The sequence below is a fragment of the Macrosteles quadrilineatus genome, unplaced genomic scaffold, assembly GCF_028750875.1.
Source record: "Macrosteles quadrilineatus isolate MER2022 unplaced genomic scaffold, UCM_ALF_1.0 Scaffold_7__1_contigs__length_78375512, whole genome shotgun sequence".
NCBI classification, from domain to species: Eukaryota; Metazoa; Arthropoda; class Insecta; order Hemiptera; family Cicadellidae; genus Macrosteles; species Macrosteles quadrilineatus.
The window spans coordinates 77259408-77273658 of NW_026542600.1; the positions used below are offsets into that span (position 1 = coordinate 77259408).

General features: G+C 36.0%; 1 protein-coding gene across 2 annotated transcripts in view; it reads left to right on the forward strand.

The window, feature by feature from the left end:
- The window catches only part of LOC128998208 (E3 ubiquitin-protein ligase RNF220-like), a 160681-nt gene extending 149361 nt beyond the window's left edge, over nt 1-11320 (forward strand). For both annotated transcript variants that reach the window (XM_054424230.1, XM_054424229.1), the window contains exons 4-10: nt 449-651; nt 1926-2078; nt 4169-4301; nt 5029-5212; nt 7360-7558; nt 9401-9475; nt 10729-11320. In XM_054424230.1, the coding sequence (XP_054280205.1) occupies nt 449-651; nt 1926-2078; nt 4169-4301; nt 5029-5212; nt 7360-7558; nt 9401-9475; nt 10729-10800 (1019 nt within the window). In that variant the 3' untranslated portion in view covers nt 10801-11320. The remainder of the gene's footprint in view (nt 1-448; nt 652-1925; nt 2079-4168; nt 4302-5028; nt 5213-7359; nt 7559-9400; nt 9476-10728) is intronic.
- Nucleotides 11321-14251: the final 2931 nt, after the last annotated feature.

Consider the following 14251-nt stretch of genomic DNA (forward strand, 5'->3'; position numbering starts at 1 on the left):
CTCGTTCAACTATGCTCCATATATATGGGATGTCTACTTCAGTATACAAAGGTCAATGTATACAGTATATCGAAATATTAATTAAAACAATCGATCTAGTCACATCCCCCCGGCCTAGCCCTATCTCCCCGATCAGCGACAGGAATGCAGGGGTGACGACAACCGAACAAACCTAATTTGCATATCCAAAGTGCGTTGTGTTTTAATGTAGTTATTAGTTGTAGCGACGAGGGCGAAGAGATACCAGTCGGGCGGGGTGGGGATGTGAAATCGGCCGTGGAGGGCTACAAAGGTAATCGGTGACAATAGCTGAATGGCCCGAGTCAGTCTGGGGTGCAGCTGTTCAGCTGTTCTTGTTTGCTTAGCGTTAGCAGCAGTCACAGTTAGTGTTAGTTCAGTGCGATGGGTGACACCGCCTTCTGTCTTAACAACATCCTGTGTTCTCCAGGCAAGAAGAAGTTCCAGGCAGATCCGTCGTGTTGTCCCGTGTGTGGTGTGACGCTCAGACCAGGAGAGTTGGATACCCACTTTGTCCAGGAGCTGGAGAGGTTGTACAAGCTCAGCGCCAACGTCAGGGTACGAAGGTTGTCCTCTCCGCACCCCCGGGAACATCTCTCCTCGTCCGACGGCTCTCTCGAGGCGAGATGGGAGGTAATCCACACTCTCTCAAACAAAACCAAGCTGTCTTTTATAATTGACCTTCAAATACATACTTATGGCTAAAGAAACAGATGGTGTCAAACAGCAACTAAGCTACATATACATATCACTCCATTCTACACGCATTTGCATTCAATTCACTTTCAATGAGTCAACTAAAATAAAAAGGGTTTTCTTTTTCACATTATTCTTTTATTAAAACTGTATGCCTTTTATCACAAATTACAAGATTTAATTTTATTTTTAAGCAGCCTACATTATGAAATTGGGTAAAGTATGAAATAGTTTGGAATGATCTTCACAAACATTTCCTGAGCGTGAAGTCATCATTTTCATTACAAATTTCAAACCTAGTTAAACCTGTTACGTTCAATAGCCTATTCATATTCTTTGTTTGAAATTCATTGTTGGTGATGGTGAGTTAATGTTGTTCAAAGGTTTATTGCGGACATTTTCCATCACGATTGTAAAAAACAATACACAACGTTTCGGGACCTGGAATCTGATCCCGTCATCAGGTGAAAAAACTTAACTAACACATTACAACTAACTACACTATACATACACTATATTAGCCTACACTATTCATATTGTTCAAATCTAGGTTTGGAAGTTTTTATGATTATGAACCAGTTGTAATAGTAAATTACAATATTAAATAATATTTTCAGATGACAACATTATAAGGTGCTGCTTTGGTTTCAGCACACTTATTGCCTTTTTACAAGTTTAGGATAAATTCAAATAGAAACCTGGGAAAATTAAAAAGAAATAGTTATAAATTACAAGCAACGATTCAAAAATATATTGGAGGTTTTAGAATTTGAGCTTTCTGGTTTTATGTTCAAACCCTTCCATGGAAGTTTACTTTGTGATGATGTTGTAGCCTAGTGGTTCAGATTCCACCTTAAGCTGAACTGCTGAAGGTCTACTTACTTAAGTAGTGAAGGATGCCTCTTTGAAACTCGATCTGTCTCTTTGTTTAGAATAACTGTGTCTGTGTTAAAGATATCCCTCAATAAAAAGCAAATGTGATTCGAATAAACCTTTTAATCGAGCTATTCGGCAATATCAAATTACATGTCTTGGAGATTTTTTCATTACATTTCTATTATAACCCTTTATTTTCAAGTAATCTAATCAGTGCATGCAAATTTATAAAATAATATGTTTCAATTCACAGTATAATCAGTTACCGTTTCCTGAAATTATTCCTGGTTGATGATACTTTTGCATTAAACTTGGTCCTCCATTATTAATTTCAGACATATCAGAGGATTCGGGCGAATAGACAAAGTAGGCTAAGGATAAAATACCGCAAGCGAAAACCTGATGAAGTAGCCTGCCCCGTGTGCAACGAGCCTATCCAGGGAACATTGGAAGAGGTTAACCATCATGTGGAGACCTGTCTGAGAAAGGTAAACACATTTGTACTAAACATACACAAAATACCAACATGTAGCTATTGTTGCCATTGTAAAAAGATCTTCAGCTTAAAGAGGATCAATTGTTGGCCGTAATGCACTATCTAGGATACTGGCCAACAACAGTAGAAGGTAGTGGGGTAGCCAGCTCCTGGTGGGGACTGTGTGGTTGTTACTCAGCATAGCCAGTATTAGGCAACACAGAACCAAGGGTCCCTTCCTTGTGTTTGGTGAAAAATACAAAATACTTTTAAAAATTCAGTTAATTTTCCGTCAATTATAAATAAATAAAAAGGGGGAGTATAAATACTGGCATTATACTTAATTATATTTATGTTAATAGTATTGTTGAGATACTACTATAGTATTTTTTGTAGTAAGCACCACCCAAAGCCGACTCTGGTACTCGGACAATGAGTGGTTTAGTGAATCCAGTACCAACTTTTATCAGACGGCTCGATTTGGATTTATAACAGCTCAGCAGTATTTACACAATTTGTTTTATTTTTTGTAAATTTCCCATATAGGGAATATGAGGGAATTTCCCATATAGGGAATAAGCTATTACCGTAATACTCATGGTAAGACATGGACCCAGGACCGATTTACTTTTTCGTTTTGAGGTCCTTAGAAGCCAAAAACACCATCCGTTCAATATCATATAAATATTGAATGTATGGATATAAATATATATATATGTGTGTGTCCATTAGCACAATAACTCGAGCAAAAATGATCCGATTTTGATGAAATTTGGTACAAACATGTAAACTCCCTCTTAGTAACTCCTCGGGACCGAGGCCAGTCCAGATAACGGTTTTTCCGGTTAAACCAACGTCCCCAAAAACTTGTTTAAATGGACTGTTTAATCATACTATATACAGTATTTGACTTAAATTTGGGAGAGCATTGTATTTAGACACGTAGTCACTGGTCTCAAATCTTTCTCACGAGAACAGTCGTTTCTGTATCGCCCACTTCCTGCCGATCTAGTCCGGTTAAACCGATGTGCTGATAAAAATTGTCCGGTTAAAGAGATGTCATTTCCACCGAGAGTAGTCCAGTTAAACCGATGACCGGTTAAAAGTTGTCCGGATGAGAGGGAGACTACTGTATATGAGTCTTTACAAATATAATATAACATTTTGTTTTTAAAAAAGTTCTATAAACTAATGAAAGTTGAAAAAATAATGAAACTCGCAATGGAGGAGTTTTTAGCGAATTTCCCTATAGGGAAGTAGCTATTACCGTAGGTGGCACGGTAAGACCTAGACCCGGGACCGATTTATTTTTTCATTTTGATGTCCCCAGAGGCCAAAAACACCATTCGTTCAAATTTTTATATATGTATATATATATATATAGACATATATATATATATATACGTCCGTGAACGCGATAACTTGAGTAATTTCTGTCCGATTTTGATGAAATTTGGTTTAAAGGTGTAAAGCGGGATAAACTTGAATGAGTTCGCGAACCAGCACGATCGGTTCATGGGAACGGGGCTTTACGGGGGGTTTTATGGGGTCAAAATTGGTTTTTCTCACTTTTGACCCTCAAAACACAAAATTTCCCGATTTATCTTTAGACCTTTATAAAGAGCTTAAAAAAACAAATAATTTAGTATATATAAGTATTTTTGTTTGATTATTAGTAACGGAGAAAATTTAAAAAATTGTAAATTTAAAATTCCCATGTTATTCTTATGGAGAATATTGTCAAATGTTGTAGTTTGCTTGTTTATGAATATATTTTGATCAAACTTGGCAAATTTATTTATTTTGTACTAAGCTATCAATATTTTACTCAAAAACACACTTTATTAGTTTCCTTGTAGCAGCAAACCTAGGTACTCGTTAAACCTAAAATTATTAAAATATATTTAACTGAAAATCAATTCAGACAAATGGAAATTCGCTTAGTCGGCAGGTTTGCTGCAGCGGGGGTATTTACTCTAATAGCCTACAAGAATCACCTCCTTGTTAAATAAAGTCTTAATTAATAAAAGTGTTCTTTACATTTTTTTCCTTTCTAAAGCAAAAGCAAACTGAGGAGACCTTGACATTTTTCCTGTGTTGCAGCATGGATCCATCAATGAAGAGGAGGAGAACGTAGATGTAGAGGGGGAAGGCAACTCCGAGGTCTATGAGGAGTATGAGTGGGCTGGACAACGTAGGATACGAGCTTCCACACTTCTTGTTGGGGGCTTTGCTGGTATGAATTTTAGTTTGTTAAAACTGATTGATAATTTTAGTTAGTTAATAATTTACCAATGAGGAATGATTCTAAAAATTTAAATATTGTGGAGTCTTGATTATACAACTGAAACCAGCTGCAACATGATCTGATAACCAGAAAGATCAGATAACACTGAAATTAATAAAGAACCAGTGTATTTAATCATTTGAGAATTACAGTTCCAACCCTGAGGGGTGGCAGAGAATGCAGGTATGAGGAGTTGACAAACTGTGTGGCGTGCAGCTTGCTAAAAGAATCAAGTGTAGGTGCCTAAAACCTAGGGCATATCTTCTAAGAACAGTTGAGGGTGACAAAAACTTTTGTTGTCATGAAACCGCTGTAGTTTACAGTCATACCACTGAAGTATAGACATACCAGAAACAAAAGAACCCTGGGCCATTTCGAGCCGCGCAGGTTTGAATGGTACGCCACACCTACCGGCGCGAACCACGTGATCTTTTCGTTTCTGCGCAGGTTGTTTTGTTCTTGGGATGTCTATAGCGTACGTTTTCACGGTACTCAATCATCCGCAGGGAGAGTCAGATAACACAAGAGCTCTGGTAACTGAAGATTGGATAACTGAGACTCTACTGTAATATTTTTGTCGTTTTAAGTATCAGAAAAAATTTAGTTGTAGAGGAAATATGTTAATTTCTTGCAGAGTCAATTTGGTGACAGTGCTTTATCAGTTGGTTTGTCACAGGCGCAGGGATGGCCAGTGGGAGTAGAGGAGGTGGTGACGAGGAGGAGGGTGATCTAGTAGTCGATGAGGATGATTCTGCCACCTTTGGGCCGACACAGTACTCAGAGGTCGACGTCGTAGTGCCCTCAACTGACAGTTCAACTGAGGACAAGGAACGGGAGGCTCTTAGAGATGCCATCATCAGGTACAATAATCCTGATGTTCAATATGACACATGAACCAACAATGCCAACAGGAACCCTTTAGGATCGGAAGAACTATTTGAGGTTGTCTTGATTTGTTGGGTGGCTAATTGAACTGGCCGTGGGTGTTTGAACAGCTTTTCTCATTGCTTTTCTTTGCTGTTAGGATTGAAAGTGGTACTAACAAACATAAAAACACTTAAAAATTCTGAAGACCATCAATACTGGCCTGGAAATAACTTTTTTTTACTCAGAACGTTGTTTGTTTTGTGGTGATACTGTACCTAGTTAACTGCTTAGAGACTAAACAAGATCTAAGGAGATGAGAAGAAGCTGCCTAGCCGACTCGCAGAAAAAGCAGCAAATGATATTAGCCATGTTAGCGACAAAAACAGCTGATGTTGAAATAATACAGCAATGAACTGGCAGACTGAACGCAAAAGGTTAATTCTATACAATCTGCTATTGACAATATTTATTTATATTCTGATCCTTTACAATAAAACACAGGCACCACTATTGGTTCCTGTTTGTATTTTTCTCTTCCCTGTTATGAGAATCTAAGAAAAAGAAAATCATATGAGGAACATTTGATATTTTCCCTACCTATGACCATTTTGATCATGTGTTTTGGTCTCAAATGTTGTAATGTCAAAAGCAAGTAAGCTTTTATTTCATGTTAATAGTAAAATACTCACGCCGCAGCAATCCTGCAGACTAAGCGATTTCCCTTTACTTGGCTGGATGTATACTAAAATATTCCTTTAAAATCGGCAGATTTATTTCCTATCAAAATAACATTATTTTTAATTAGTAGCTACTTATTAGGTTCGCTGCCACGGGGAAGCTAGTGAGGCGAGTTTTGAAATTTAATTGTTGATAACTTAGTATGAAATAAACAAAATTACCAAATGTGATTGAAATATATTCATAAACAAACAAACTACAACAGTTTATTCATTCTCCATAAAAATAACATGGGAATTTTAAATTTACAATTTTTTGAATTATCTGCGTAACTGTAACCCATACAACAACGCTTCAATATATGCCTGTTAATACATTTTTTTATGCTCTACAAAATGGTTTAGAAAATATTATGAAATTTTATGTTTTTAGGGTCAAAAATGGGAAGACCCATCTTTTACCCCATAAAACCCCCCATAAACCCCCGTTTTAGTAGTCCGAACGTGCTGGTTTGTGAACTCATTAGAATAAACGTAGATTTACACGATTGTACCAAATATCATCAAAATCAGATCTTTTTTGCTCAAGTTATGACGCTAACGGAAACACACATATACAGGGTGATCAATTCAAGGAGGCCATTGGGATTTTGGAAACGGTATGCATTAGAGAAAACTTTAATTGGGGGACATTCCTTTATTTTTTGTGGCAGTTGAAATTATGAATTTAGTTTTCCTAAATTCAGCCGCGATTTTCCAATATGGCGGCCAACTTTGAAATTTCTTATGGAACACCTATTTTATCATGTTTTTTGATACAACCTGCAATTTAAAAACTTATTTATTCCTGACATTTTTTATATAAATCCACTCGTTTAGGAGTTATACAGCCTATGAAAAAGTTATTTCCAGTGTACATTTTGCATCATGTAGCTCCTAAACGAGTAAGTTAAGAGCCTAAATGTGAAGAGTAAATAAATCTTAAAATTGCATCTACATAAAAAAACATAAAATACACAGTTTTCCATACCGAACACCGTTAGCATGATAACAATCAACAAAAACAACTAAACTAACTTTAACAAAAATTATATATGATATATAAATGATATGTATGATATATATATGAATTTGAATGGATGGTGTTTTTGGCCAAACAAAAAAGTAAATCGGTCCCGGATCCAGGCCTTACTATGAGATCTACGGTAATAGCTTATTCCCTATATGGGAAATTCGTTAAAAGTGACCTTTTTGCATCGCCTAAACATCTAATGCCTTGACTAAAAACATTATTTTCATCCAAATATTTATTCTTGACTTTGAAGGATTAAAAATGGCATGAGAAACACTCTTTATTGAATTGATTTTGAGACATGAGCAGGGAAATAACAAAGCATATCTGGTTTCACTCTCTATTTTGTATTGTTATTGCAATTAAGTTATTCACTATGATTTGTTGACAGTCCCAGCGGCAATGGGAGGATATCCAACTACTCTGCCAATGTAAAGGAGGAGCCAATGGCGGTGGATTGCTCCCGGAGTGATGAGCCCAAGACTGATGGAGACTCCCAAGTCATTGAGGCTCTCAAGAGGAGGATACGAGACCTCGAGTCCGAGTCCAAAGGAGTGTCAGAAGAAAAGTTCCTCTGCCTCATATGCATGGTTTGTACTTTGTAATTAGTCATAAATTTAAAAAACTGTATTAAGATAGAATCATTGCAACACATCAGAGTAAGTAAGAATTGATCAGATTTGTCGTAATCAAATACAAAATTACATTTTCAAAGTATTTGGTGCCAATCAATTTATTATTTGTTTTTAGTTTGTAGCTAACTGTGAATGTTGCTAATCTCAAGGTTTTCTATGTGTTCATCGTTGTTTATAGGGTATATTAGTTTTTGAATTACCCTTTTGTTATAGCCGAAGTCTACCTCGGTTAGTTATTTGCTGTACAGTAGAACGGTCCTCAGTTCATCCCGCCACTTTTCAGAAGCCAATATCATAATTTATTTCCCAAGGCTTACATGTACTTGCATGAATTAGTCTCTGTGTTTTGCGCACTCTCACAGTTTGTTTGTCTGTTGTTTAAATTTTACTGTGTTCAATACTCAGATGAGCTAGTTTGGCCTAACCACTGGTTGTACTTTTTCTAGTGCGGTTAATAAAGTATAGAATTGGTGACATTGGGCTCTAGTGCAATATGTGTGTTCTTATATTAGAGCTGTACATCATGATTTAAGCTTTACTTTTTGATGATAAAATGTTGTCTTGACTAAGATACTCATTTAAAAATCAGGAGTTAAGGAAAGGCCCCATCCTGGTACCCATGGCAGTCCCTTTTATCTACAAGTAAAACAAGTTGTAGTTTATACAAGTTGGTCCAGGAATGGAAAATTGTTTTTTTCAAGGATGAGTTTTGTGTATATAACCTTCGCCCTTGCAAGCTTGCACCAGTTAGTGCCTTCACCAGCTCTGAAGATGGCTATCTGCAACGAAGCCGAAACGTCAGCAACTAGTGTTTCTCCTAGTGTTCCGACGCGGTCGTAACCAGAAGACCAAGGACTTTGTGTTAATTTTAACTTGGTTTTATAATGGGAACCAACACAGAACCTTTGAATAATGAGAAAGCGAGTTCATCAACCTCTGTGTCAGCTATTAGTTGTGATTCATCTCAAGCTCTTCCTTGGCCTGCATACAAAGAGTCTGCTATCCTTTCCTATTATTTTAAATTTCTCTTTGGCTGAATAGTGAATACTTTCAAAATAACTTTCATAGAGTACACCATAAAGGTAATAAAAGGTTTGGCCTATATTTAAAATATATGTTTAGCCTAATATGTTTAAAAAAGCTTGGAGATGGAAATATTTTGGGTACGGTACTACAATTTATTTTCCTTGATATGTTCAATTAATTTTACAATTCGTTAATGTGCGTAGAATTGAAGTATATATTTGGAAAAGTAGCTAAAATGGTAGCTGTAGTTGTAGCAGTAATTGTATCTGGCTACATTTTGAAACTAGCTTCCCCAACACTGCCTACTAAGTGTTTGATTCCGAGCTCAGGGGTTTATTATTACATTACTGCTTGTCTAACTTGTTTAAAATTTTCTAATGTTATGAACAAAGTTTTGTTTTGTGGATTTTTAATGAAAAAGATGCACTGTTATAATCAAGTAATTGAAAAATAAGTCATAAGAATATGAGCACTCGTCATGTGCCACTGTATGTCCAATTATTAAAGGTTTTTTTTCTAGGACGCTAGGCACGAGCCCGGAATTGTTTTTCACATTACTTCAGGCTAGACCTAGGGGTACAGCAATATCACTTAGATAAACTCTATTGTTGATTTGGCGGTGTTTGAACCCGAGACCCCAGGAACCGGAGTCCCGCGCTCTAGCCAATAAACCAGCTCGCTCCACAATTATTAAACGTTAAAGATTTAAAAAAATATTCAACTGGAATTTACATAAATATCTTCTTTATATAATTCTTAATTTTTTTACAGGAGCATTACAAGAAACCAGTGATTTCCGTTTGTTGTTGGCATGTCCATTGTGAAGAATGCTGGCTTCACACATTGGTGAGTTTTGAAATGACAAATTTTTATTCCTTAGCGACTTTTTTTCTCACGACCTGTCATTTGCTACTGTTAAAGTGACAGAGTCCATGATTTCACTAGAGGTGGCCACACTAGGAGACAATTTCAACATTTCAGACTTTTTAACCGTGTCAGTAGTTTCAAGATGTTATATTTTATTTTCAAAATCGTGTCATAAAATTAATACTTAATGACCGTTCTTGCATGTTTTTTGATTAGGCCTAAGAATACATGGATGTTTTTACTATCCTTTGCATTATTATACAATCTTAAATTTTAATTAAAATGTAAATTTTAATTAAATTAAAATTTTAATTGTAATTAAATTAAAATTAATGTTAATGTTTTTTTAATTGAAATTTTATTTTAAATTTAATTTTTTTTTTGTGGATCTTAAATTTTAAATCATATAGTTACAGTATTTTGATACGTGCATCATCTCTCTATATTTAGTACCAGGTTACGTAATAGTTTTTAACCACTTACCTGAATTTAAAAAAAATAAACCTTTACCAAAATAAAAGTGGTACGGTTAAATATTGTTTCTAACCAATTGCAGACGTCTAATCACGGTCTTAATGTTTTCTTTTTCTATTTATTGAATATCTAAAAAGGAAGAGGACCGGCAGGTATGGAGTGAATTCCCTGCAATATCATTGTTTAGGGATGATGTAGGCTACTATAAAATTGTAAATTGTATTTGTATGTAATATTTTTGGATGAAAACAACTTTGACAAGCTAATGACATTGAAGACAACACAAGACATATATTTAAAATACAGATATTATCATCGACGAAATAAGTCTGCATATAAAAAACAGACACTTAACACAGACAGAGATGTAACACTTAAGGATCTTCTCTTCTCGTGCAATAGGAATCTGAAACCTTGTTAAATTGTATTTAAACAAGAGTTGAAGTACAAATACCTACTCAGTCATGAAACAGAGATTTACTATAGCCCACCATCATGAATTGAAATACCTATACTGGAAAACCGACCAGTGTAGGCTACCACGCTCGGTTCCTAAGAGCTTCAGTTTAGAGAAGAACACTATTATAGTTTGCTTTCAAAAACACAATATCATTATTATATGTAAGGTTGAGAATATGTTTATAGATAAATAAAACAAATTTAGAATATGTAAATAAATTTCAATAATATTCCCCAACCAGTTAACTAAAGAGAATTTTCAATGGTATAATGCCTAATTGATGTGTATATTGTTCCAGGGAGCAAAAAAGCTATGTCCGCAGTGCAACATGATAACTTCACCTTCTGACCTGCGCCGCATATACTTGTGATGAATTGATTAGTTTAAATATCAACCCTGCCTTGTTTAGCCTTGTACAGTCCTTGTAAATTTAACATGTATTTATGTATATACTGTAATTTTGCCACCTCAAGACTGAAAAGACAAAAATCAACAAAAGTGCGAATCTCGTTCGATGTATTTTTGTTGTTTTGTATATCGATATAAACATGGTGGTTACATTCAATTGTGATACTGAACTGGAACCAAATGTTCTTACCATCGATGTATTTACTATCTTTAGGGTACTACGGATTTGTTACTTACTGTTGTATATACTTTCAAAACGAGTATATACAATGGTATTCGTTGTTTTTAAAGTAAATATAATGCTGTCAATTTTTGTACATAACTACAATGTAAAAATATTATTTTAATAGTTTTTCGTTGTAAAGTATAGACATGTTTTTAAAGACTCTTGTCATTAGATAAGTTACAATTGCACAAGGTACGATTGATTTTAAATATAGCGATAACTGTTGTTTTTGTTGTACTTGCAATAAAAAATTAAAATTTTGCTCGTTACTAAGTCTTGTTTATTTTGCCATGTTTATAACAGTGATAATAACAATTAACAATGGAGATCTCCATTGATAAAGTAGGGTATCGATTATACGAAGCCCGGTTATCTGAAACATTGGCTACCGAAATGCTGATCATTGGTGTTGCCTCAATTACAGCAGACGATCCCCACTGTTGCCGAGACCACAACATAATCTAGGTATCTCATTTTTACTCTCAATGACAAACAACCCCAATCCCCAACAGTTAGATAATTTACTCCCTACTCATAAACTTAGAACAAAGTTTAAGAAAACTAGGCTAGATAAGGAATGGTCGGAGTATAAAGAGAATTAGGGCTAAATTGTTATTGTTATATGGACGGCAAAAAAATAAATATTTTGCTGATAACCTGGCAGACTGTAAAGATTCGAGAATATTTTGGAAATGTATAGTCATTGGAAAAATCTGATATTCAACTCCCAAACACTTTTTAAAGTCGATGACATGAATGATTACAGTTGTAAAAATAGGATGTTTTTTTAAATGCAGACACAGACTTAATTGATTTTTATATCGACGAAAGGAAAAAGGAGTAAACAATTTATTTAACTTAAAATCAGTCTCAGAAAAGGATGTGAAAACTTTGATAAATGAAATAACCTCCAGAGCAGTTGGAGTAGATGACTTGAGTATTTTGATGATTAAAGCAATTTGTCCTTCCTTAACAGTGGCAGATCTAGAACAGCTACAAGGGAGGGCGAACCAGGGGGTCTGGGCGGTTCGGGGGTACCCCCCCCAAAAAAATTTTGTAAACTAAGTCTCCAAAATGGCAGTTTTATACTATTTCTTTGTCCAAAGTTAGTGTGACAAATTATTTTACGCAATTTGTATGCACTACTGGGTTCATTAGGATCAGGCAAATTTCCTCAAACATGGAAAACTAGTATTGTCCATCCATTGCCAAAAAAAATCTAATCCTGCTGACTTCAGTGAGCTCAGGCCTATATCAGTCTTGCCAGCAATATCAAAAGTATTGGAAAAATAAGCTATAAAACAAATTTTAGAACATTTAGAAAAAGAACATATACCTCTAAAATTACAGTCAGGGTTTAGAAGGAACTACGGTACCTGCACTGCATTTGTAAATATGTTTGCAGACTTGTCTGAGGCAAGGGATCGGGGCAGGTGTAGCTCTGTAGTCATGCTTGACTACTCACAGGCGTTTTGACTCGATAAGCCACAGTTTATTCCTTGATAAATTGAGACATCTTGGTTTTATGGATAATGCAATTTCTTGGATGCAGTGCTACTTGGAAAAAAGAGAACAGGTGACTATAGAGTGGGAGCTGATGCTTCATTTCCCTTTGACAAAGTCAGGGGAGTACCGCAGGGGAGCTGTCTGGGTCCCATTTTATTCACTCTGTACACTGCAGACTTTTCCAGTTGCGAGCAGTTCTGCAATGTGCACGCCTATGCTGAAGACTGTCGGCTGCATTTATCCTATTATGTCAATTCAATTGACCAGGCTGTTGCGAGAGTGAACTTGGATTTGGCGAACATCAGTGAGTGGTCCAAAAATGCACTGTTCTTCATATTGGTCCACCCAACAATGTTCAATGGAACATTGATGGAGGCATGCAGGTAAAACTAGATGACGTGTTGAAGGTGAGCCACACTGCCAGGACTTTGGGCGTAATATTGGACAGAGGCCTTACTTTCTCTGAGCATATCACCCGTGTTTCCCAGCTGTTGTTGGGTAGATTGCAGGGTCTGTACAAATACCAAACCATCCTACCTGAGACAGCCAAGATTCAGCTGATTCAATCAATTATATTGTCAGTGCTCTACTACTGTTTTCCCGCATATGGCAACAGCATCACAAATGAGGGCATGGAAAGAATTCAAAAGCTTCAAAACACCGCAGTAAGATTTATATAAGGTTTGCGGGAACACGATTATATATCTGAAATAAATTATAAAATGAATAAATTAATAAATAAATGACAGATTTATATTCAAGTCAGCTTACATCTCAATAGTAACCATTATTAAATATCACTTGACAAAATAGTTCAGCCCATGCCGAGCTATCAAAGGTTTACTGTATTTTGATTGTCAAATTTACTGATTGGTTCATTGCAATTCCGTAGAACTATTTAGTCTTCCACCTTGACTGCAGGCCGAACAAGATCTAAAAAAGTTTATTACAGCGTCCGTGAATACTTACTTTAGTGGTCATTCACAATGTCATTTGCACATGTTTAGTTTATTTAGTTAAATAAATAGTTATTTATAGTAAGACTAAGACATTTTGTTGCATTAACACATACAGTGCGGCAGGCATTCCAACAGGCGACGCGGCACCATAACAGCGAACGCAATTGGCATTCAAATATTTCAATCTGACGAATAACAAAAGAGTAGTGGTGATTGTACTACGTTACCCCGAAATTGGACGTATTCCCTAAAACACCCAAAGGTAGCAGCACTGCCTGGATGAGTAGTCAGTGGCTTTGTAATGTGGCTTGGAGAGAAAATCCCCAAAATCGGGACAAAAAGCATTGTTAGACTGGATTTTACGGGAAATTTTAGTTCCAACCAACACCAAAATAAAGCTCACATTCTAAGCTACAGGCTAGCAATGATTTTAATGTTCCCCGGCAATGGCTGAGCTGTGAGCTCATACTAAAGTAGTGGGGGTTGAGCAACTACATCAATTGATGTAGGCCGATAGGAGCGCTCGTTGCGCGGTTACATAAATTGATATAGTCAGCACTGATTACTTTTTTTTTGTACAGTAGACCGCCTCTTATCCGGACTTTTCGGGACCGAGGCCAGTCCAGAGCGGGTTTTTCTAGATAAACCGACGTCTACAAAAACTCATAAAAACGGACCGTTTAAATGCTTATTTTACTTAAATTTAGGAGAGCATTGTATTT